Source organism: Candoia aspera, chromosome 3, assembly GCF_035149785.1.
Source record: "Candoia aspera isolate rCanAsp1 chromosome 3, rCanAsp1.hap2, whole genome shotgun sequence".
NCBI lineage: Eukaryota > Metazoa > Chordata > Lepidosauria > Squamata > Boidae > Candoia > Candoia aspera.
In genome coordinates this window covers 6,302,182-6,322,978 of record NC_086155.1, presented here as the reverse complement: position 1 = coordinate 6,322,978, position 20,797 = coordinate 6,302,182, and the positions used below count along the sequence as shown (strand labels likewise).

Sequence of the window (20,797 nt, the reverse complement as noted above, 5' to 3'; positions counted from 1 at the left end):
TACATCCCCTGCAGGGCCTTGTCTTGCCACAGCACTTCCTCTGCTTGATCTTCCTCCCATGTCTGCTCCTGCCTGAGGCATTATATATGGATTCTCTGGAGCTAGCAATGCTAGGTTGACAAAGTAGGGAAGGTAGATCCTGGATAAGATTTCTGTCATTTTTTATGTATGTTATTTCCTGTCTCCTCTTTGTGGGGCAAGGCTGTCTTAAATCCACAGCCTTCTGCCTCTGGATAAATACAACTGCATTTGTAACCCTGTTTTTCTAGCTTTTCTTACTATTGGTGAAACAATGGAGCTGAGATACCAAGGCAACTGCAAGAAGCTTTGTTATCCTTTGGCAAAGCAGGACCATTCTGAATTACAGTATTCCACACCTCCGTCAACAATGTGAATTAATTCCTACACTGGATCCTAGCTCTCTGGCTTCCAGTTTGTTCCAGAGCCAAGATGAAAAGCATGGTTGGAGGACCAAGTCCTTCTGCTGTTGAGGCCCCAACATACAACAGATCACTCTGTCCCATATCAAATTGATTGATTGATTCCGTGCTATCACATCTCTGGCTATGATGAAGTCCTCACTTAACAACCATCCTTTTAGTGATGGTTCAGACTTAGGACGGTGCTGGAAAAAACCGACTTGCAACTGGTCCTCACACTTACGACTTGTGCAGAGGTCCCTGTGGTCACGTGACCATGATTTGGGCGCTTGGCAATCAGTTCACATTTATGACCATCGCAGCGTCCTGTGATCACGTGATTGCCGTCTTCGACTTTCCCAGCCGGCTTCTGACGAGCAAAATCAATGGGGAACTGTGTGATTTGCTTAATGCCCATGTAGTTCGTTTAATGCCCATGGTGATTTGCTTAACGACAGCTGCAAAAAAGGTTGTAAAATCAGGTTCGATTTGCTTAATGACCACTTCACTTAGCAACCAAGATTCTGGTCCTGATTGTGGTCATTAAGTGAGGACTACCTGTACAGCTTTTCCTTGTGGATGTGTTCAGATGCAACTCTCAGAATTCCCAGCCAGAACCACTACTGGGCATTTGGGGCTGGAGATGACGAGAACTGCATTGCGCTGGGGAACAACCCATCATGAAGATGCCCAAACTCTCAGTTGCTAAGTTAGCTTTAGATGCTGCTTTTTCCTACAGAAAAGACCATATATAGCACTCCTTCCTTTTTTTTTTTTCATACAAGATTGGTCGGATGGACTCTCCCCATCCAAGGGCAAGACCTTCTGCAGCCCCGCACTCTCATTTTTGAGCAAGAAGCCGTGCAATTTTTCTGGGCTGGCCCCTCCCCGTCCCTCAAATACATTTCATTGCTCCCTTTTTCCAAGTGCAGTAGGCATATCAGGGACCTCTTGCCTTGAAAACACCCCACACCCACAGAAACCTAAAACCTGCTGAGCAAGTAACCTATCCAGGTTAACCATGAGGACAGGATTCAGCCACCAGCAGCCTAGCAATCCCTTCGCCAAAACTGCCTCAAGGGGCGCTTCTTGCAAAGGTAGGGAGAGGCAACTGCAAAACCGCAGGCAGGCCAGCCAGCTCTTCTGCCCTAGACATGTCGAAAAAGCATCAGAAAAGGAGGAAGAATCCAGATTTTATCTGCCAAGTTTTTAGCACCCTCTGGTGGAAAGCGACAAAGGAACAACCAGCATCTCACCAACCTTGGCTGAATTCATTCACTCTGTGACAGTGTTTCTCAACCTAGACAACTTTAAGATGGGTGGACTTCAACTCCCAGAATTCCCCAGCCAGCATGTCCAGTTCCCAGGACATTGAACCTGGCTAGTGAGTTAAGCCATGTTCTGGATGTTTCTGGTGTAAACTAGTTTTAGCCTTGTTTCTTATCTCCTAACTTCCTCCTCTTTTTTTTTCAGCCACCACTTGCTCTTGATTTGCACTGGGCATAATATGCCTGGGTCCAAACAGGAAGAACTTGATGGGTGTGTATGGATGTCTGTTTGCATGATGGGTTTCTTGGCCTGTTAAAGCAGTTGCTTGGAGCAGGATGAGCCACGAACGGCATGACAAATGCGGATTCCCTTGCCCAGAGACAAATGGATTGTGGGTGGACTCTTGACATCTGTTAGACCTCTACTGAGCATCATTATTCAGCAATATTTGCTCTCGGAAAAGCAGCAACGATCAGGGGCTTGTCAAGGCCAGCCAGATCCGGTTCTCAGGGCAAACATCTTTGATGGACCTAGTCAGTCTCTGTCTGGAGAATCATGGTTTTATATTTACCTACATGGAGGAATACAGCTGAAACATTCTTCCAGCCATCTGCTCAGCTGGCACTGAAACTGCCTACACCTACAAGTACTCCTTGCTTAATGACTACAATTGGGACCAAAATTTTGGTTGCTGAACAAAGTGGTCATTAAGCAAATTCAGCCTGATTTTACGAACTTTTTTGTGGCGGTCATTAAGCCAATCACACTGGGTGCTAAGTGAACCATGTGGTCGTTAAGCAAATCACATGGGTCCCCATTGATTTTGCTTGCCAAAAGCCGGCCGGGAAGGTCGAAAATGGCAATCGTGACCACGGGACGCTACGACAGTCATAAATGCAAACTGGTTGCCAAGGGTCCAAACTGTGATCACGTGACCGCAGGGATGCTGCGACGGTCATAAGTGTGAGGACTGGTCATAAGTGGGTTTTTTCAGCACCGTCGTAAATCTGAAACATCGCTAAACGAATGGTTGTTAAGCAAGGACTACCTGTACTTGGCAAGGCCAAGAGTGCCTGGCTGCAAACCATACCCATTAAGTGCTGTTTGCAGCACTTTGTGGCTAAGGCCACCTCCTTATTGTGTTGCTAATTGTAGTCATTAAGCAAAATTAATTTGCAGAGGGAACTGAATCAGGCAAGATGATGCACGAAGCTGATTCACAGCAATTCAGGATGAAATCCTGTAGTGAAGACTTAAAGACAAGCTAATACAGAGGATTAATGATTCCTGGTTCCCAAATTCCTTCACGATTTCTATTTTACTAGTTCTTGCAAGGGGATATACTTGCAAGATATACTTAAAATGCCCAGAGTTGTTATAATATGAGATGAGCGGTAAAGAAATATGACAAATAAATAAATATACTGACATCACACCAGTTAGTACTCTTGTAACCACAGCTTTGAAGCTAGAGAATTTCAGTGCACTTGATTAAGCTTCTAAAGTTGTGTTTCTCACCCTTGGCAACTTTAAGATGTGTGGACTTCAACTCCCAGAATTCCCCATGCTGGCTAGGGAATTCTGGAAGTTGAAGTCCACACATCTTAAAGTTGCCAAGATTGAAAAACACTGGTCTAAATAGTGCATTTTCAGATAAAGTTACACCCTCATTTGACAGATTCTTTTACATATTCCAGTTACAGATGATTTTTCCCAAGGTCAGGTGTGATTAAATCCATGGCTTTTTTTTTTTAGGTTGTGCTTTTTATTCTGATTTAAAGTCCTGGCTTCTCCAACCATTGTTAAAACCTCTTCCCATCATCTGGAATAATTTTATGCAAGCTGTTGCAGCTGACAGAAATCCTAAAGTCCCCTATTTGATGGCCAAATTTTATTTCTTAGTGGTAGTTATGAGGTGGTCACCACCATGGGCCAGAAAGACCACCCGTACTACAGGTTGCCTTGTTTACATCTTGAAATCGGTGGATGTTTTAGTACGCATCAGGTTTTATTAAATTTCTGGTCAACCACCATAATAAAGTCTTGATTTGTGTCCTAGAGGGCATACACGTGTGTCTATACATGCCCCAGCATACCAAACAATGCGTAATATTTAAATGAGTCTTGAACACATTTTCACTTCAAGCTCCACTTCCTTGCAATTTAAGCAGAAGCTAATTCCAACGTGCCAAGTAAACAACTCACCCCAGCATAATTTTGAGTCTTTTGGGGAAATCCTTATTATTTCTGCTTTGAATCACATAAGCAGGTGAAGGTGGCTTAGAATGGAATAATCAGTAGCATTCCAAGCTGGTAGCCAGCTGCCTCTCCCATAGGGAGACACTGGCTGAATTTTTCTTCTCTGCAGCACTTGGCCACATCCAGCCCATTTTCGAATGCTTTCCTGGGCCAGCTTCTCCCCTCGTACCAAATTTCACCCCAATCTGTTCCTAATGATGGACAGATGGAGCCCCAAGCTCCTTTACATACAGTAATTTCTTTCCAACATTCTTTTGGGTTGGGAAATGATACACAGAAACCGCTTTTGAAAATCCTTGCAGTTTATTTCAGTGGCTGGGTGAACCAGTGTCCCAGAGACACGACTGCAAAAAAAAGTCACATTACTGGGGAGGGGTGCCTGGCAGAACTAAGTCTGGGCAAGACAACTTGACCTGCATTCACTGGGGCTTTGTATCAACAGGAAGGGGGGTGTCCAAAAGTTGAGATGGTGCTCACAATCAATGCACAAAAAAAGAGGGGTGGAGTTTCAATTGTGCACTTGCAACGTCTGAACTTTCTGGATCCTCCCCCCAGCCCCCACAGATGCCCGGATTTGCAAGGACCCCCTCACAGACACTCCAGTAGGAAGGAATGATTCAGAGTGATATAACACCAGTTCCCTGGACATGCAACATATTTGACCTAAATCAGTGTTTTTCAAACTTGGCAACTTTAAGATGCGTGGAATTCCCCATGGCTGGCTGAGGAATTCTGGGAGTTGAAGTCCACGCATCTTAAAGTTGCCAAGTTTGAAAAAATTGATCTAAATGATTCATTAGTTGTGCATATTTCTTTTTCTCTGAAAAAAATGCTCTCAGCACTGAATTCATCAACATTCACCAAGGATCTGTTTCCATACAGAAATCACTTCACTTCCTCCAGATAGCTTTACCAATAACCCTTCAGCCAACAGGAAGATGGGAACAGAATCCACCGCATCTGGAGGGCTTAACATTCAGGAAGGCTTCCAGAAAGACACTTCCCAGGGTCTTTCACACATCATTCTTAACCTTAAACCCAGATGAACAAGCAATATTCCCTGCAATCCCATCACAAGCTCTGCCAAAATAAACAAACCATCGGATGGCTTCACACGCTTCCTTCACACAGCATGCCAAGATAATGGTTGGATTCCCACCACTGGCTGAACCACAACCTCTGGTGTGTGATGTGTGATCTGTGTGCATATGTGATGGACCAACCCAGTAAGAGGAGGGCTCCTCTCGTCTCTGAAGCAGATTGGAAAGACTCAAGACTGATCACAAATATTGCAGAGTCAAGGGGCAGTTCAGGAAATACACAGACCCATCAAGTTTCATCCAGGGAACAGCTCCATTTTCTGCTTAGCTTTGTCCAGTCCAGGGCTGTACAGCAAACATTAGGCAGAGATTTTTGTCTTGCACTTAATGGCCTCTCTACCCACAGGAAGATTCGCAGAGTGTTGTGGGTCCTGATTAAAGGGATGTTTTGCAAAGTGTAATAAACGACAACAAACGTTGCCGTGCCCCACTGAATCATCCAAAGTCCCTTTTTACCTTTTTTGTTAAACTAGGATCCGTCCCTTCCCTTCCCAACAGGGCTGATGGTGCTACAGTTTCTCGGTAGCCGTGATCTGCCCCTCTACCCCTTATTTGTGGGTGAATGTTAAGATGTGGGAAGTTTCAACTTGTCCCCAATTGTTTAAGGTAGTTTTAAGGGAGGGCGTCAAAGTTCTCATAGCTGGTGAAACTCTGGAGTTGCTCTCGGATGCTCTTGAAGTCCGGCCTTTGGGTGGGCTCTAGTTTCCAGCATTTGCACATGATGGTGTACATGGCGGACGGGCACCTGGGCGGGCAGGACATCTGGAAACCGTTTTGAACGTGCGTGAACACCTCCCAGTTACTCATGCCTGCGGAACAGGATGGAAATGGCAGCGTTAAGGATGGTAGAAAATATATAATTGCAGAAGCATCATATAAAAACTCTTAAGTAGCTGTTAGTGGTGTGGGGGGCGGGAAAGTAGAGAAAAGGGGAAAAAGGAAAAAAGTGGAAAGGGCTGCTTGAATGTTTTATAGGCAATTTTTTTTCCTTTTCAGTTTTCTGATTTGTTTTTTTAATCATTGTATTAAAGTTCACCTTCTGAGTTCTCATTTTAACCCCCACCTTAGTGTAAGGCTTATACAGCAGCAATAATAATAATAATTAAAAAAACAAAAATATAGATGAGTCCAGGATTATCCTGCTATGTATATATTTATATGTACAGTATGCATGCTATTCCTTCCCTGCTTTTTTTCTTTGTTTTGTTTTTCCAGTTGCTCTTTCCTTAATAAAAATAATATATTTAAAAATATATATAGGAAGGGAACTAGATTCCAACAGGGGTGTTTGCAAGGGGTGGTCAACAATGTCAAGAATGTTGCTGCAATGGTGCAATCAAAACTCTGCCTGTTTTTTACGTGAGTGCAACATGGACACCATGATTTCAAATTAGTCCATCAGACAAGATGGTAAAGACCAGCAATTTCCAGTGTGTGTATGTGTGTCTAAGCAAAAAGGCGGGCCTTGCATTGTGATCTTCTGTCCGCCATCTTGACAACTTTAAGACACACCCTCAGGGGAAATATTTTGAGTCCAACTTGAAAAATACGTGGGTGATGACCGGCACATCCATTAAGTACAGGAAGTTTGCCACTGCTGGGATTTTTTGTTTACTTTCCAGTCTGGTCTATGACTCTGGGATCTCCTCTTGGTCTCCCATCCCAGGACAACCAATCCTTTTTCACAGTCTGGATGAACCAAGGTCTAGTAGGTGCTTCAACTGTTGAATACAATAATGGAGAAACTCTCTTGAGTCTGGTTCTAAGTTAGCTCCAAGACTAACCAGGGCTGATCCAACTTGTAATCAGCCACACTTGGCTGGGTACTGACACCAGCTGTAACTTGGTGTTATAATGGTTCTAGAAATCATGGACCTTGATTCACAGTACAACCCAGACAGTTATTGATGTTATTAATATTATTAGATTGATATCCCACCTTTATTTTGCACAACTCAAGGAGGCATTCATAACTAATGCTCCCTCCTATTTTACCTCAGAACAACACCCCTGTAAGGCGGGGTGGTCTGAGAGAGGGGAACTGGCCAAAAGTCACCACTCAGCTTTTATGCTTAAAGGAGGACTAGAACTCATGGCCTCCCATGAGTTAAATTAAAGTTCAATCTTATATTACAGGAATTCCTTGACCTACGACCACAATAGACGCTGGAAAATTTGTTATTAAGCAGTATGGTCACTAAGCGAGGCATCACGTGACCAAACCTGATTTTATGACAATTATGAGGCAGTCATTAAGTGAATCACATGGTCATTAAGTGAATTACGCAGTTCCCCATTGATTTTGCTTGTCTGAAGCTGGCTGGGAAGGTTGCAAATGGTGATCAGGTGACTCCAGGACACTGCAACCATTGTAAATACACGCTGGTTGCAGAGCATCTGAATTTTATTCATGTGACTGCGTAAATGTGAGGACTGGTCGTAAGTGCGAGGAACGTAAGTCACTTTTTTCAGCACCACTGTAACTTTTAACAGTCTCTAAGCTAATGGTCATCAGTCAAGGACTACCTGTACTGTCATTATGATTTTATTTCTAACGTCCTTCCACCGATGTGTATCATGCTTTGCAGACTAGCATGAGTAAAAAGCTAATCTCATCATTTAGATTTTTGACGGGAGGAGACAAGAATGACAGAACATACCAGCCCAAGGTTTCTTCCTACCGCATGGACCACCCCAGTCCTCCTTCCCTATTTCCCCACCCTTTAACCACATCACCAACTGCATTGCACTGTTGCTTTCAATGAACACCTGTCTCTGCAGTAAGCAGGGGGGAGGGCTTGTGTAAAAAGGCTGTGCTTCTGCTCAGTGCAATGGTGCAAAATGACTACAGGTAGTCCTCGACTTACGACCATTTGTTTAACGACGGTCTGAAGTTACAACAGCCTTGGAATGGGTGCTTTACTGCCTGTAAAGCACTTCCGAGCATCACAAAATGTCACATCACCCCCTGCGGTCACATGATTGCATTTCAGGCAATTGGCAACCCACTCACATTTACAACTGGTTGCAGCATCCCACAGTCACGTAATTGTGTTTTGCAACTTTTTTTGATGTTTTCCAGCAATAAAAAGCATTGGAGAAGCTGGATTCACTTAATGACCACCGTAAAAATGGTCTAAAATTGGGTCTGGTCACATGACTCGACTTATGACCGCAATGACTTATGATGGACATTCCAGTCCCAATTGTGGTCATAAGTCGAGGACTACCTGTATGCCCACTTTAGGGGTAGGGCTTTAATTTCAGAAGGGAACCCATGTGAAGTGACAGCTGTGCTTCGCTCTTTAGAAGGAGGGGAACCCATTGGTTTTGAAGCCAACTCTGATTTACTTGAAGCACCAACCAGGGAAATCATCTTTTTCACGCCTTGCATGCAAGCTTTAGAAATCTGAATTAGGCCCCCACAAGAAAAGAAAGACTGTTCATTGTGCAGGTCCCAGCCTGGACCGGACTTTTCAGATGCAAGTTTTACGTCTAGTCAGTAACAGAGAAGGCCGTCCCAAGAATCCACACCGAACTCCGTGCTCTTGCCCCGGTACCTGGATACGGGTTCTGGCCCCAAGTCATGATCTCATACAGGAGGACGCCGAAGGACCACACGTCGGATTTGATGGAGAAGCAGCCGTGGGAAAGCGCTTCCGGTGCTGTCCATTTGTAAGGAATTTTGTGCGAGTAAGAGAGGTAAATATGATCCTGCAGACACAGAAGCACGGCGTGATCCATGTTGCACGGAGCCTTTGGAAAACTTCATTTTCCGTGTCCCCAAAAAGGGGTCTGCAGGGGCAGGGGCCTGTCAGGAGAGCAGGTGCGGTGCCATGATCCACACCCTGCCCCTTTGGTTCATTAATGGTACGGAGATGTTATATTCCTGTATCTTTCCCTGTTAATTTGTTATTTCAATAGAAGAGAATATATGGAGCTCAGGGCTGAGCTGTGGAGTCCTTGGTGCACTGATGACGTTACCTGGGCTGGTCATGAAAGGTCTGCAAGCAAACAGCCAAGCTCAGAGAGCACCAGGGACTCCACAATTTGTTATTTTTATGCTTCTGAAGTTCTCATTTTCTTTGTTCTACTCATTTCCCTTGCTTTACTCATGGGGTTTTAGAAAAGGACAAATCTGCCTCCATATTTTTATCCTCCTTGCTCCTCTACCCTTGAATTTCCCTCCTGCTTTTCCATTGTTATTCCAAAGCACCCCCAGAATTCCTGGATCAAGAGATTAAATCTCAGATGGATCTCAACCAAGACTGGCCATTCCCCGATCACAAGCACACGTCCCTTCAAGGCTTTGGCTAAGTGCTAGATCTCAGTAAGCACATGAATCATTGTGTCCAGCCCTCTTCTTAATCACTGCTAATTGCTCAACCTCTTGATTACTAAAATCCTATGAGAATGTTCCCTCTCTACAAGTAGTCCTCAACTTATGACCATTCGTTTAACAACTGTTCGAAGTTACGACGGTGCTGAAAAAAGTGACTTGCGACCAGTCCTCACAGTTACAACCATTGCAGCATCCCCATGGTCCCGTGATTGCCATTTGCAAACTTCCCAGGGGGCTTCCAGCAAGCAAAGTCAATGGGGGAAGCTGGATTTGCTTAACGACAACATGATTTGCTTAATGACTGCAGCAAAAAGGTCGTAAAATCAGGCACGACTCATTTAATGACTACAATGCTTAGCAATGGAAGTTCCAGTCCCAATTGCGGTCGTAAGTTGAGGACTACCTGTATTGCTTCTACTTTTACTGCCATTGTCCTAATTGATTTAAAGTTTATCTATCGACAAGAACTGTATGCACATTTGTATCACAGTGGGAGTGTGGCAAGAGAGAGGTCTGTGCGAGGCGTCTCCCAACTCCAGAATTTAAAATAAAGCATCCTGGACTTTTGTCCTGTCTGCAAATTTCCTTGACATTAACCAATGCCTATTTTTATGGCACCCTTCCTCAATCTGTGGTCTAAAAATTATGCTTGGACGAATTCTCAGCAGCCAACCCATGTTGCTGCCCATTCCAGCTGTTACCTTCCCAACACCTCTGAAGGGCAAAGCAATCTTTGAACAATCTGCTTATTCATTAGTCAAGTCAAGCTGACCAATCCCTCAGTTGGGTATAACTCTGCCTAACTTTTGAACAATACAAAATAAGTATATACAGGTGTCACTTTAATCTATTTTATTTCAACTTACTTCTATCTATTCTATCTATTTCTGTTTTAGCTTCATGCCTTCGTTTTAGATAAGTAATATTCTGGTTTTTTGGTCTTAGAGACGTAGCTTACAGTGGTAACAGTAGTGAAAATGCTATTCTGTATTATTCTTTTAGCTTGTCTTTTATGTTGGCCCTCCTCTTTTACTAGTTTGTTAACTGTTTTGTCCTATACTGAAATAAAGTTTGACCTGACATACTCATTACACATCCTGCAATTTGGCCTTTCTGGTCTGGCTCCTGCTCTTCTTTGCCCAGAAGGACTGAGAGATACCTTGATCAGCCGGACCATTCCAAAATCTCCCACTTTGCAGACGTTGTTTTCTCCCACCAGGATGTTCCTGGCAGCCAGATCGCGATGGATGAAATTGTGCGATTCGAGGTAGCTCATCCCCTCGGCCACTTGGGAAGCCAAGCTGACCAGCTCCACCACTTCCATCTGCTTCCCATCAGAACCTAAGAAGAAGCAGGCAGCGACATCCTCATGAGCACATCTCAGGCCACCAGTTTCTTTGACGAGTTTCACTCCCCTTTTTAGATGAAGGCAGCAAGAGATGTCCTCATGCATATGAAGCTCAGAGCAACCAGTGCCCAGGGACACGAACAGGCCACTCCCACCACTTTGAGCACCAAACGTATGCAGAAGGTTTCTACAGGTAGTCCTCGACTTACGACCACAACTGAGCCCGGAATTTCCATCGTAAGTTGTTGTGGTCGTAAGTCAAGACACCACAGGACCGGATCTGATTTTATGACCATTTTTACGGCTGTTGTTAAGTGAATCACCATGGTTGTTAAGTGAATCACCATGGTCTTTAAGCCAATCCAGCTTCCCCAACAGGCATTTTTTGCAATCACGATCATTTGACCACGGGACGCTGCAACCAATCGTAAATGCGAGGCAGTTGCCAAGTGTCCAAAATGTGATCACGTGACTGTGGGGTGCGTGCGTGTGATGTTTTGCAATACTCAGAAGTGCTTTACAGGCTGTAAGGCACCCATTCCAAGGCCGTTGTAACTTTGGATGTCGTTAAACGAGTGGTTGTAAGTCAAGGACTACCTGTAGTCTGAAATTCGATTGGAGCTGTTCTGATGCTGAACATCAGACTGGAACAGCCTGTCTGAATTCAAAGCACTGGGAATTAGAAACATTTTGGTGTTTGGAACAGGATCTCCTGAGCTTGTCAGATTTCAAATCTAAAACACTTTGCACACCTTTGCACAACCCTCAGCAGACTTTTTTGCTCTGCCTCACCTATTTTTTTTTGGATTGTTTTAATTAAAAGAGCAGGGGCATCTGCAGTGTGTGTAGGCACGTTTTCAGAAAGTCAGGATAACTTCACGGCGCGCAACCAAAATCTCATCCTTTTTTGGTGAGCATCGTGATGCCCGTAAGAGGGGTGGGACTTCAACTGCACAGTACAGCCTCCATGTGGCTTTTCTGACACTCCACCCTATCTAACCTCATTTTATTTCTGAGAACGCCTTTTGGGCCTGCTAAGGCCCTTAGGCAGAAAATAAAACTGATGTGGGGTGGACTGCAGCCCCAATTTTTTTTTTTTTTGAGAATGTGTCCAGAAAAAAAGGGACAAAGAGAAGCTGAGATTTTGAGAAACGTCCTGGAAAGATGAGAGAAGAGGACAGAGAGAAGACTCACCCAGGTGGCCTTCTGGTCAATGAATAGGATGCAACTGACTCGCCACCGTTTTGTGAATAGGCAAATACAATTCTGGTACAGCAGAGGAATCTGCAGTCAAAAAAGTCAAGATGGCAGCTGCCACCACACAACTCCACACCTGGCCCATTTTTATGTGCAATAGTGCGGTTTATGCCATCTTGACTTTTTTGACCCCTTTTGTGGACGCCCCTGGGGGACAGCATCCACAACGGGCTATCCAATTTCCAAATGTGCTCCCTGGGTCCCAAAGATTACTTTGTGTACATGATAGCACAGGCACACATTGGGGAGTGTGTGTGTGAAAAAAATGTGCATTGTGACATCCCAATCCTTTCCATGCTATCCCATTCATCCTTGTGTTGCTGCAGCGCAGGAACACACGAACAGGCCAGATCGCATGACGGAGATATACAAAATTATGCATCCTGAGTGGACCAGGAGAAACTATTTTCCCCTACCCCAAAATACTAGAACCAGAGGTCACCTGAGGAAGTTGAACCCTGGAAGAATCAGGAGAGACAAAAGGAAATATATGTTGGTATTTGTTTTTTCTGCCAGAAATTTGGCTGTAGAGGAATTAAGTTACTATGGTAACAAATCACTCTGGCAGAGTCATAAGGTCAAACTTAATTGTCCTCAGGTTTGGCTGTGAAAAGGATGACCATATAAGATAAAGCTGCTGATTGCCGGAGGAAGCTACAAGCAGTTTCAGTTTCCTTTTTGCAGCCTTCCTTCCAGTCCAGCTCTGCACGTGTGAATGCATGAGCTTGCAAATACGTTTATGTAGGAAGCTTTTTGAGCCTATCCAGCTATGGATATGGAAACTGCTTATATTTTATGCTTTCTGTAAATACACTTATTTTTATAGAAATGCGTGTGCGTGTTTTCTGATCTCTCGGGCCAAATACTTTCCAGCACTCTGCCACAATATATTTTTACACCATGCTTAATTCAACTTTGGAATTCGCTGCCACGAGAGGTGGTGCTGGCTGCCTGCTTGGCTGGTCTCCAAAAATGGTCGAAGCAATTCATGGAAATCCTGAGGATCCATGGCTGTTAGCCTTGATGGCAGTGGGGCAGCCTCTGAAGGCCATCTGCTGGGGGACTGGCGGGCTTCCTTGGGCCGGTGGGAGAACAGACGGATGGACAAGACAGGGCCATCCTGCAGGGCACTGCTTATGTTCTTATGATGCGCTTTGAGTAAATCTTGGCCCTGCTACAGATACCCCTGGCCAAAGGTGTGGGGCCAGGAGAAGGCCTTACCTCGCAGGAACGCGAGCAAGTTCCCTTTGCTCATGATTTCTGTAATGATGTAGACGGGATCCCCGACGGAGCAGATGGCGTATAGGGAGAGAATGTTCTTGTGCTTCAACAGCTTCAGGGCCTCAATTTCATTTTTGAAGGTGTCCTGGCACATCAGATCAGCTGGTGGGGGGGAGGAAAAATCCACAGTAAACCCCTTCTGGTGCAGCTCAGCTCCTCACCACTTTCCAAGCGTATCCGCCAGTTTCATTCCATTCTTCTGTTGCTGTTATTTTTGCAACTTAAACACGTTAAGCTGCCTCTAAGCCAAGAAGGGTCTTCATGCTGAGAACAGAGTTCCCCAAACTAGATTTCCTTCCCACTGGTGAATTAATAAAATTAGACCAATGAGTGCGAATTTAGGGCCTTGTACCATGGCACTGGGGCGGGGGGGGGGACATGATGTCACTTGAAGAGGAAACAAATGACATCACACAGATTATGGCATCGTGAAGCAAATGACACCAGCTGCATAACTATCCAATTCACATCATTTCTGCAATGGCATCATGATGGGTGTGTTGTTACTGTGGCTCCTCTCAGACCACTCTGCACCCCTCTGAATTTTCATCCCCCCTTATTTCTGATACATGAAGCTGGTTGTTTGGTTTATTCTGCAAATATAATCTTTCATTTTGTTGGTCTTTACTGCTTCTTGTTCTTTTAAATCTGCAAAAAAAAATCTTTTTCCTGGGTCTTCATAGAATCATATGGTTAGAAGGGACCTTGGAGGTCTTCTAGTCCAACCCCCTGCCCAAGGCAGGGATCCTCCATGAGGAATCCTCCATAAGGACTAGATGATTGCAATATTTTATATTATCATTACATGTGACTCTAACTAGGGCAGCTGTTCATGCAAGATGCCCTATCAGGGCTGGTCAAGACGATGTACATGTTAAAAAGGGTGGGGTTGCGATGATGCATCTACTATCCTGACTTTTTGACTTGTCCCTCTCTGCTTCCATCGTAAGTTCCCTCTGATGCCACTCAATGCAAAAATAAAAAGGCAAAAACAGAACGTCACCTTTGGGCTGCAGAAACCAAAGAAGGATTTGCAAGCAGGCTCTGATAAATAAAATCCCCTTGTTATGAGTTGGGGGGCTTGGGGGAGAAAGAGCGCTGCCGACCAGCTGTAGACAAGCAGAGTAAATAGACCAGGAGGGGCGTCTTCAGTCAAAAAAGTCAAGATGGCACATGTGGGATGCATGTAGGAAAGGGGCGGGGCTTCATCTGCATGGCCACCCCCTTCATTTGCATGAAACGGCCCACGTTACCTGGACCTTTCTTCTCTGCAGCGCAGCTCTCACCTTTGGGCAACACCTTGACCGCAACCTTTATTCTGTCCTTCCAGAGTCCCTCGTAGACTTCTCCAAAGTAGCCTGCGTCCAGCTTCCGGATCAGCTGAAACTCTTCTTTGGGCCTCTCCCAGTCATCCCAGTGGGGCATGGTATTTGGCTCCGGCTTGGGTCCAAACAGAGACAAAACCGGCTTATCTTTCTGCACAGATTTATTGTGTGGGGCAATAGCACCCCTGAAACATTTGCAGCTTTTGCTCTTGAAATCACTCCTTCTCAACCCCTGCTTTTTTTAATAAAAAAGCAGTAACAGCTGCAAACCACCTTTTTCTGCATGTGTTTTTAGGATGCTTAATGCTGAAACTGTTAAACTGTAAGTGGCAAACCTCTTTTCTGGCACTCTTTTAAACAGTACTTGTATTGCCACATTATTTTCCTGGCTGTATGACTGTTGGGAAGATTTTGAAAGCCTGCTTTGCAGAGGGTCAATCAGCTAAACATTTGCTTCTGAGCCAGGTTTAAGGGTTTCCTTAGGATCCTTACATTCCTAAACCATCCAGTGATAGCCAACAGGGATCACCTTCCCTCTTAACAGCCCTGATTGACAGCTACCTCCATCAAAGGAGATCCAGCTGCTAAGACAGTGTTTCTCAACCTTGGCCACTTTAAGATGTGTGGACTCCAACTCCCAGGATTCCCTAGCCAGCTTTGTTGGCTGAGGAATTCTGGGAGTTGGAGTCCACACATTTTAAAGTGGCCAAGGTTGAGAAACACTGTGCTAAGGTTAGCACAGCGCCACCTGGTGGAGATACCCATCAGCTCGCCTTCAGGGCTGTACCACAGCATACCCCGTTTGAGGGGGGAGGTTGAGGAAAAAGTGTTGTTTAAGATCCTCAGGCACAAAAATAAATTTAAAAATGTCAACATAAAAAATAGAAAAATCCTCCAAATATTCCGCTCCACTCATTCTGAAGGAGCTGAAGGGATCACAGAAGGAATACTAGAGACTGACCCACCGGCTGTATTTTTTGTACCCTAGTTCGAGCGAGTACAGGGGAAGCTCTTTAAAAAATATATTTTTTAATGGTTAAAATAGTGAAATAAAAATGAAAAAAGTCTAGAGCAGTGTTTTTCAAACTCGGCCACTTTAAGATGGGTGGACTCCAACTCCCAGAATTCCCCAGATAGCATGATGGCCAGGGAATTCTGGGAGTTGGAGTCCACCCATCTTAAAGTGGCTGAGGTTGAGAAACCCTGATCGAAGCTATGAGCCGAGAATCCCAGATCTGAATCTCAGTCCACATACTGGCAATTAATAAACACTAATTTACAAGTCTGTTGTCCAAGTGTTGCAATGAAATAATGACAGCCAATGACATACATTAGGCTAAATTGGGGAGACCCAGATTCCAGCAGTGGAAACTCACTGGCTGTGTCTGCCCCACTTAACCGGTCTGGTAACTATCTAGCAGGTGCATCCCCAAAGCTAAATTAAAAGTGTTCACACCTTGTGTGCCTGTGAGCTGTTGTACTAACCAACAAGCAGGCAGAGCGTTTTGTACAAATGCAGCCTCCACCTGGGATCAGTGATGCTCAACCTATTTTATAGGGGGTGATTACCGGAAAAGTTAGACGAGAAAATCCCATCCATGCAATTGCTTCCTTATTTGTAGATTTATATCTCTGATGCACAGGTAGTGCTTGACTTACAATCACAATTAGGACTGGAACTTCCGTTGCTAAGCGAGGCAGTTGTTAAGTGAGCCACATCCAATTTTACAACCTTTTTTGCCGGGGTCATTAAGCAAATCACCACGGTAAATAAGCCAATCTGGCTTCCCCCATTGACTTTATTTTATTTATTTATTTATAATATTTTTATCACCGCCCATATCCCCCACACTGCTTGTCAGAAGCTGCCTGGGAAGGTTGCAAATGGTGATCACACAATTCTGGAACACTGCAACCGTCATAAATGCAAGGACCAGTCGCAAGTCACTTCTTCCCAAGCCATCGTAACTTTGAAGGGTCGCTAAACAAATGATTGCAAGTCAAGGACTACCTCTATTAGGATGCTTACACTGCACTCCCTATTTCCCCCCAATAACAACCCTGTGGAGTAGGCCAGGCTTAGAGAAAGTGCCTGACCCAAAGTTACCCACTGCATTTCTGTGAATAGGGAGGGCTCAAATCTGTGTCAGCTGGAAACCTTAACAAATATAAATAAATAATTTTATTGCGCTGATTAACCAGCACAAGAAAATTGGTATTCAAATATCCAAAATACCCAAAACTAAATTGACAACGTCAGGACAATTAGGGAAAGTACATACAAAGACTTTTGGCTAAAAGATGATATTAAATTAAAATATGCTGAGGGGCTTGCTCAGGCTACACATATGCAACAGGAAAAAATAGATTAAAATTAACGATCCGGGTACCTTAACAAATATGCCACAGTGACAACCTTGAATTCCCAGAAGGAAGAGGAGGGATGTATCTAGCAACTGTCTACACAGATAAAAATAATGCAGATGGAGTGCAAAGGATGCACACAACCCATGCGTGCAACCGGTACATGCCACGTGCAGCTGAGCCGTGCGAACTCTGGACCTTTGCAAAACAGCCCCTCCTCATCCCCACCCAGCTGGAGCTCAGGAGCTGCAGGTCCCGCCCGGTGGGCGCTGCGCCCGGCCCTCTCTCACCTTGTGGCAGGGATCCGAAAGCCTCAACCCGTGAGTTAGAACCTTTTCCTTGTAACACGTAACCAGGGCGAGCAGGTCCGGGAAAGACCTCGTCCCGTTCATGTAGAAACTCCCCCCGGCGTCCCGCAAGATCTTGTAGTGCCTGGCCTGCGGGCCGTCGCGGACTGCGAAATGCGGGGAAGGAGATTTAAAACGGGGGAAGGGAACACTACCGCGGGCGGCGCAGAACCCCCCATTAAAAGTGTTGGTATCTTCTTATTCCCCAAGAGCCGGAGCAACCGGGGGGGGGGGCTTGCTGGAGGCTGCGCTGCTGAGAACAGAAAAGGAGGCGTTTTGCAGGAAAGTTTTATTTTTGCCTTTGAAGATAGCGCATCCCGTTTGCAATGGGTGGCCGAAAGGAAACGGTGTGGTCCCGGGGGTAAGAGGTGAAGGGGGACCCGGGGTACAAGGGGGTCATCTAGGCATTGAGCATACGGCGACACTAACCGGCTTCGACTGATCGTAAATCAAGCTACGCCAGGTCAGACCTGGCTAATACTTGGATGGGTGACTACAAGGAAGTCCTCCAGGCAAGGAGGCAGGGCTGTAAAATCAAAGCATTCGCTTGGAAGGAAGCAAGGACAAACCACTCCCATACTGTTGCCAGGAAGGGCGTGTGCATGAAGCCATCCCGAGCCTTTCTTTACCTTTAGGAAATTTGCAAGGGGACTCTGTTGAAAATTTTCCCAAATTTGCTAAGCTTGAGCTGCCCTTGGGGAATAGAAGCAATTGCTCTATATGAAGAAAAAAAAACCTTTGGCATCTATTTCAGTGAAGTTCTTAGTTTAGTGTTTCTCAGCCTCAGCCCCTTGAAGAACTGGGGACTTCAACTCCCAGAATTCCCCAGGCAGCATGAATTCTGGGAGTTGAAGTCCTCTCATCTTCAAGGGGCTGAGGCTGAGAAACACTGCCTTAGTTGAACGCTGACCATGTAACAAAGGCACAGATTTAGAAGCGAACTCAAGAATTCCTGCTTGCAGCACAAAGCCTTACCTGAAAGCACATAGTCTGCCCCGCTTTTCTCACTGATACGGATCAGGAAGGCCCCAGATTTATTTTCTTCGGACATCAGTCGAAGCACTGCTTCGGAACGGGAGATTTGCCCAAAGAACCACCTAAGGGGACGGTAGAAGAAAATGAAGAAATGGCCAAGTGGATCAGACCCACGTCCACCGATTCAAACAGTTTCCCAAGGGAGAGGAGCACCAGCAGGGGCTGATGGGCCGGAGAACCCCGCATCCCTCCTCCCCAGAGCAGGCTGTTTCTCTGACAGCATCTCTGTCTGCAGCTTTGCCTTGTTTGCAGCTTGGCTGGCTGGCTTGAGTCATCTGCAGCCTGGTTTCAATGTGTGGCAGCGATGTATGGCACAGGGTGGATTTCACAGCAAGCGAGTTGTGGGGCTGGGAGGAAAAATTGGGGGAAGTGGTATTTGGGGAATGCTTCTTGGAAAACAAGGGGAATTGGAAGTTTAGTCCTTTCCATGAAAAAAAAAATGCCCTGGAAAAGATGTTGGTAATGCTCAGACAAAGATTCCCAGATGATGAGGGGTGTGAAATTCGACCCTTAGTCCAGTGTTTCTCAACCATAGCCACTTTAAGATGGCTGGATGTCAACTCCCAGAATTCCCCAGCCAGTCCAGACATCTTAAAATGGCTGGTTGAGAAACACTGCCCTAAAGAAATAAAGAAGAATGAAATTATTAAGGAGATGCTTGCACAGCCTTGCTGGCTGGGGAATTCTGGGAGCTAAAGTCCAGACATCTTAAAGTGGCTGAGCTTGAGAACCCCTGCTCTAGCCTCGCTGGGTGCCCCTCCCCGTCAGTGATGACTCCGGCAGCCTGTAAATCCATCTGGGTCTCGATCCAGCCTTCCTTGGCCCAGAACTGCGTCGAGCCCCCGAAAACAGCTGGTGGTGTTTGGAGCTAGTGAACAGCTGTGATTTGCAGCCCGCCGGTACTTACGGCTCCGTCTCCACCGTCTCTTTCCGGGCGAGGTAGCTATAAGGGACGTAGCCTTCCTCGCATTTTCTGCCCAGAGCATCCACCTGCTTGGCCCAGCACCACTCCCCGGTCTTCTCAATCACCCGGAACAGGTCTCCTGCCTGGAAGCTCAGCTCCGTTTCGGTCCGCGCCTGAAAATCCCACAGGCTGGTGTAAAGAGGACATTCGGCCCCGGATCCTGGCTTGCGGGCCATGGCGAGCGCAGGAAGCGGGGCGGGGAGGGAACCCCGAGAGAGAGAGAGAGATCGAGAGAGAGAGAGAGAGACGCTCGGTGGCCTCCTTTCCGTCTTGACAGCCGCAAGTCCTGTTCACGGCGGCATGGTTTCGCAGGCCTGGATTGCAGCACAGGAATTTCTCGTCCGCCCGCGGAGGCGTCTTGCTGAAGCAGGTGCGCGCTGTGAGTGGAAGGCGTGCAAACTGGAAAGGACGAAAAGGAAGGGAACGGGGAAAGTCCCTTTCTGCTTCCTATTGCTAAACGAGTTCTGAGTTGCATTGCAGCCCAGCCCTTTCTCGCTTCTCCAATGGGCTTCTCTTAAAGCTTTTTTCCTCTTCAATTTTTTTTCCAGTAAGGTGGATATGGAATTTGTAACGTGGTTGTATTCTTAGGGAAACGGACTGCGCTCTTCCACAAATTACGTTTTGTGGTTTTACTGCTTTTCATGCTTTGGGTTGGGATGTTTCTGGGTTGTTGGTGGTGCTCTGCTTTTTAAACTTTTATCGCCACCCAGAGTCCCGTAGGCGAGATAAATTGATAATGAAAGAAAAAACTTGATTAAAAAATCTAAAAAGATCAAACCACAAAAATCAAAACATCAAAACAAAACAATTAAAAACCAAAAAATAAAATTAAAAATCAAAACACCAACCTATTGAAAAATAAAAAAAAAAGAGAAAGGAGGTAATGCTAGATAAAAAAGGTACAATCAAGCTCTTTTTCTGACATGCAGAGACCAAGTTACTCCTTTCAGCTACCAATCTCCACTGTCATCTTTTTTTTTCACTGTCATCTAGACCAGTGTTTCTCAGCTTTGGCAACTTTAAGATGCGTGGACTTCCATTCCCAGAATTCCCTAGCCAGCATGGGTGGACTTCAACTCCCAGAATTCCCTAGCCAGCATGAATTCTGGGAGCTGAAGTCCATGAATCTTAAAGTTGCCCAAGTTGAGAAACACTGGTTTAGATCAACTGTCCTCAAACATTTTGCTCTCAGCACCCCCTAAACCTTCTTAAAAATGACTGAGAACCCCAGAGAGCTTTGGTTTACATGGGTTATATGGTTTACTCTATTAGAAATTAAAACTAAGAACTTTAAAAATATTTATTTTACTTCACGGACCCGCTGAAAGAGTCTCGTGGACCCCCAGGACTCCCCATACCGCACGTGGGTGTGCCTTCCAACTCCACAATTCTGCGCTTTATATTGTAGAGTTATTGGCCTTTGAGCAAGATCCTCTTCTCCTTTCAAAGAGCTTCAGAATGCAAATTCTCTTGCATTACATCCAGTG

General features: G+C 45.4%; 1 protein-coding gene across 2 annotated transcripts; it reads right to left on the bottom strand.

The window, feature by feature from the left end:
• Window positions 1–4,231: 4,231 nt before the first annotated feature.
• On the bottom strand, window positions 4,232–19,491 carry PTK6 (protein tyrosine kinase 6). Of its 2 annotated transcripts, XR_010067520.1 has the most exons (9): window positions 19,254–19,491; window positions 18,287–18,408; window positions 17,255–17,418; window positions 14,562–14,715; window positions 13,216–13,377; window positions 10,549–10,730; window positions 8,608–8,761; window positions 5,504–5,856; window positions 4,232–4,291 (listed from the first exon to the last, which is right to left on the bottom strand). XR_010067520.1 is itself a non-coding variant. In XM_063296930.1 (8 exons), the coding sequence occupies exons 1-8, from the start codon at window positions 19,484–19,486 to the stop codon at window positions 5,660–5,662; spliced, it is 1,368 nt and encodes a 455-aa protein (XP_063153000.1). In that variant the 5' UTR covers window positions 19,487–19,491; the 3' UTR covers window positions 5,479–5,659. The 2 variants fall into 2 exon arrangements, 1 of the variants encoding a protein (XP_063153000.1); XM_063296930.1 differs by lacking the exon at window positions 4,232–4,291 and having other exon boundaries at window positions 5,479–5,856.
• Window positions 19,492–20,797: the final 1,306 nt, after the last annotated feature.

Bases quoted from the DNA above. Each gene is read 5' to 3' on its own strand.
- PTK6 (XM_063296930.1), bottom strand. From the start codon at position 19,486: ATGGCCCGCAAGCCAGGATCCGGGGCCGAATGTCCTCTTTACACCAGC. The intron at 18,409-19,253 runs GTAAGTACCGGC...CCGTCCCCTTAG, and splicing joins GAGACGGTGGAGACGGAGCC to GTGGTTCTTTGGGCAAATCT. The intron at 13,378-14,561 runs GTGAGAGCTGCG...CCCCCCCACCAG, and splicing joins GGTCAAGGTGTTGCCCAAAG to CTGATCTGATGTGCCAGGAC.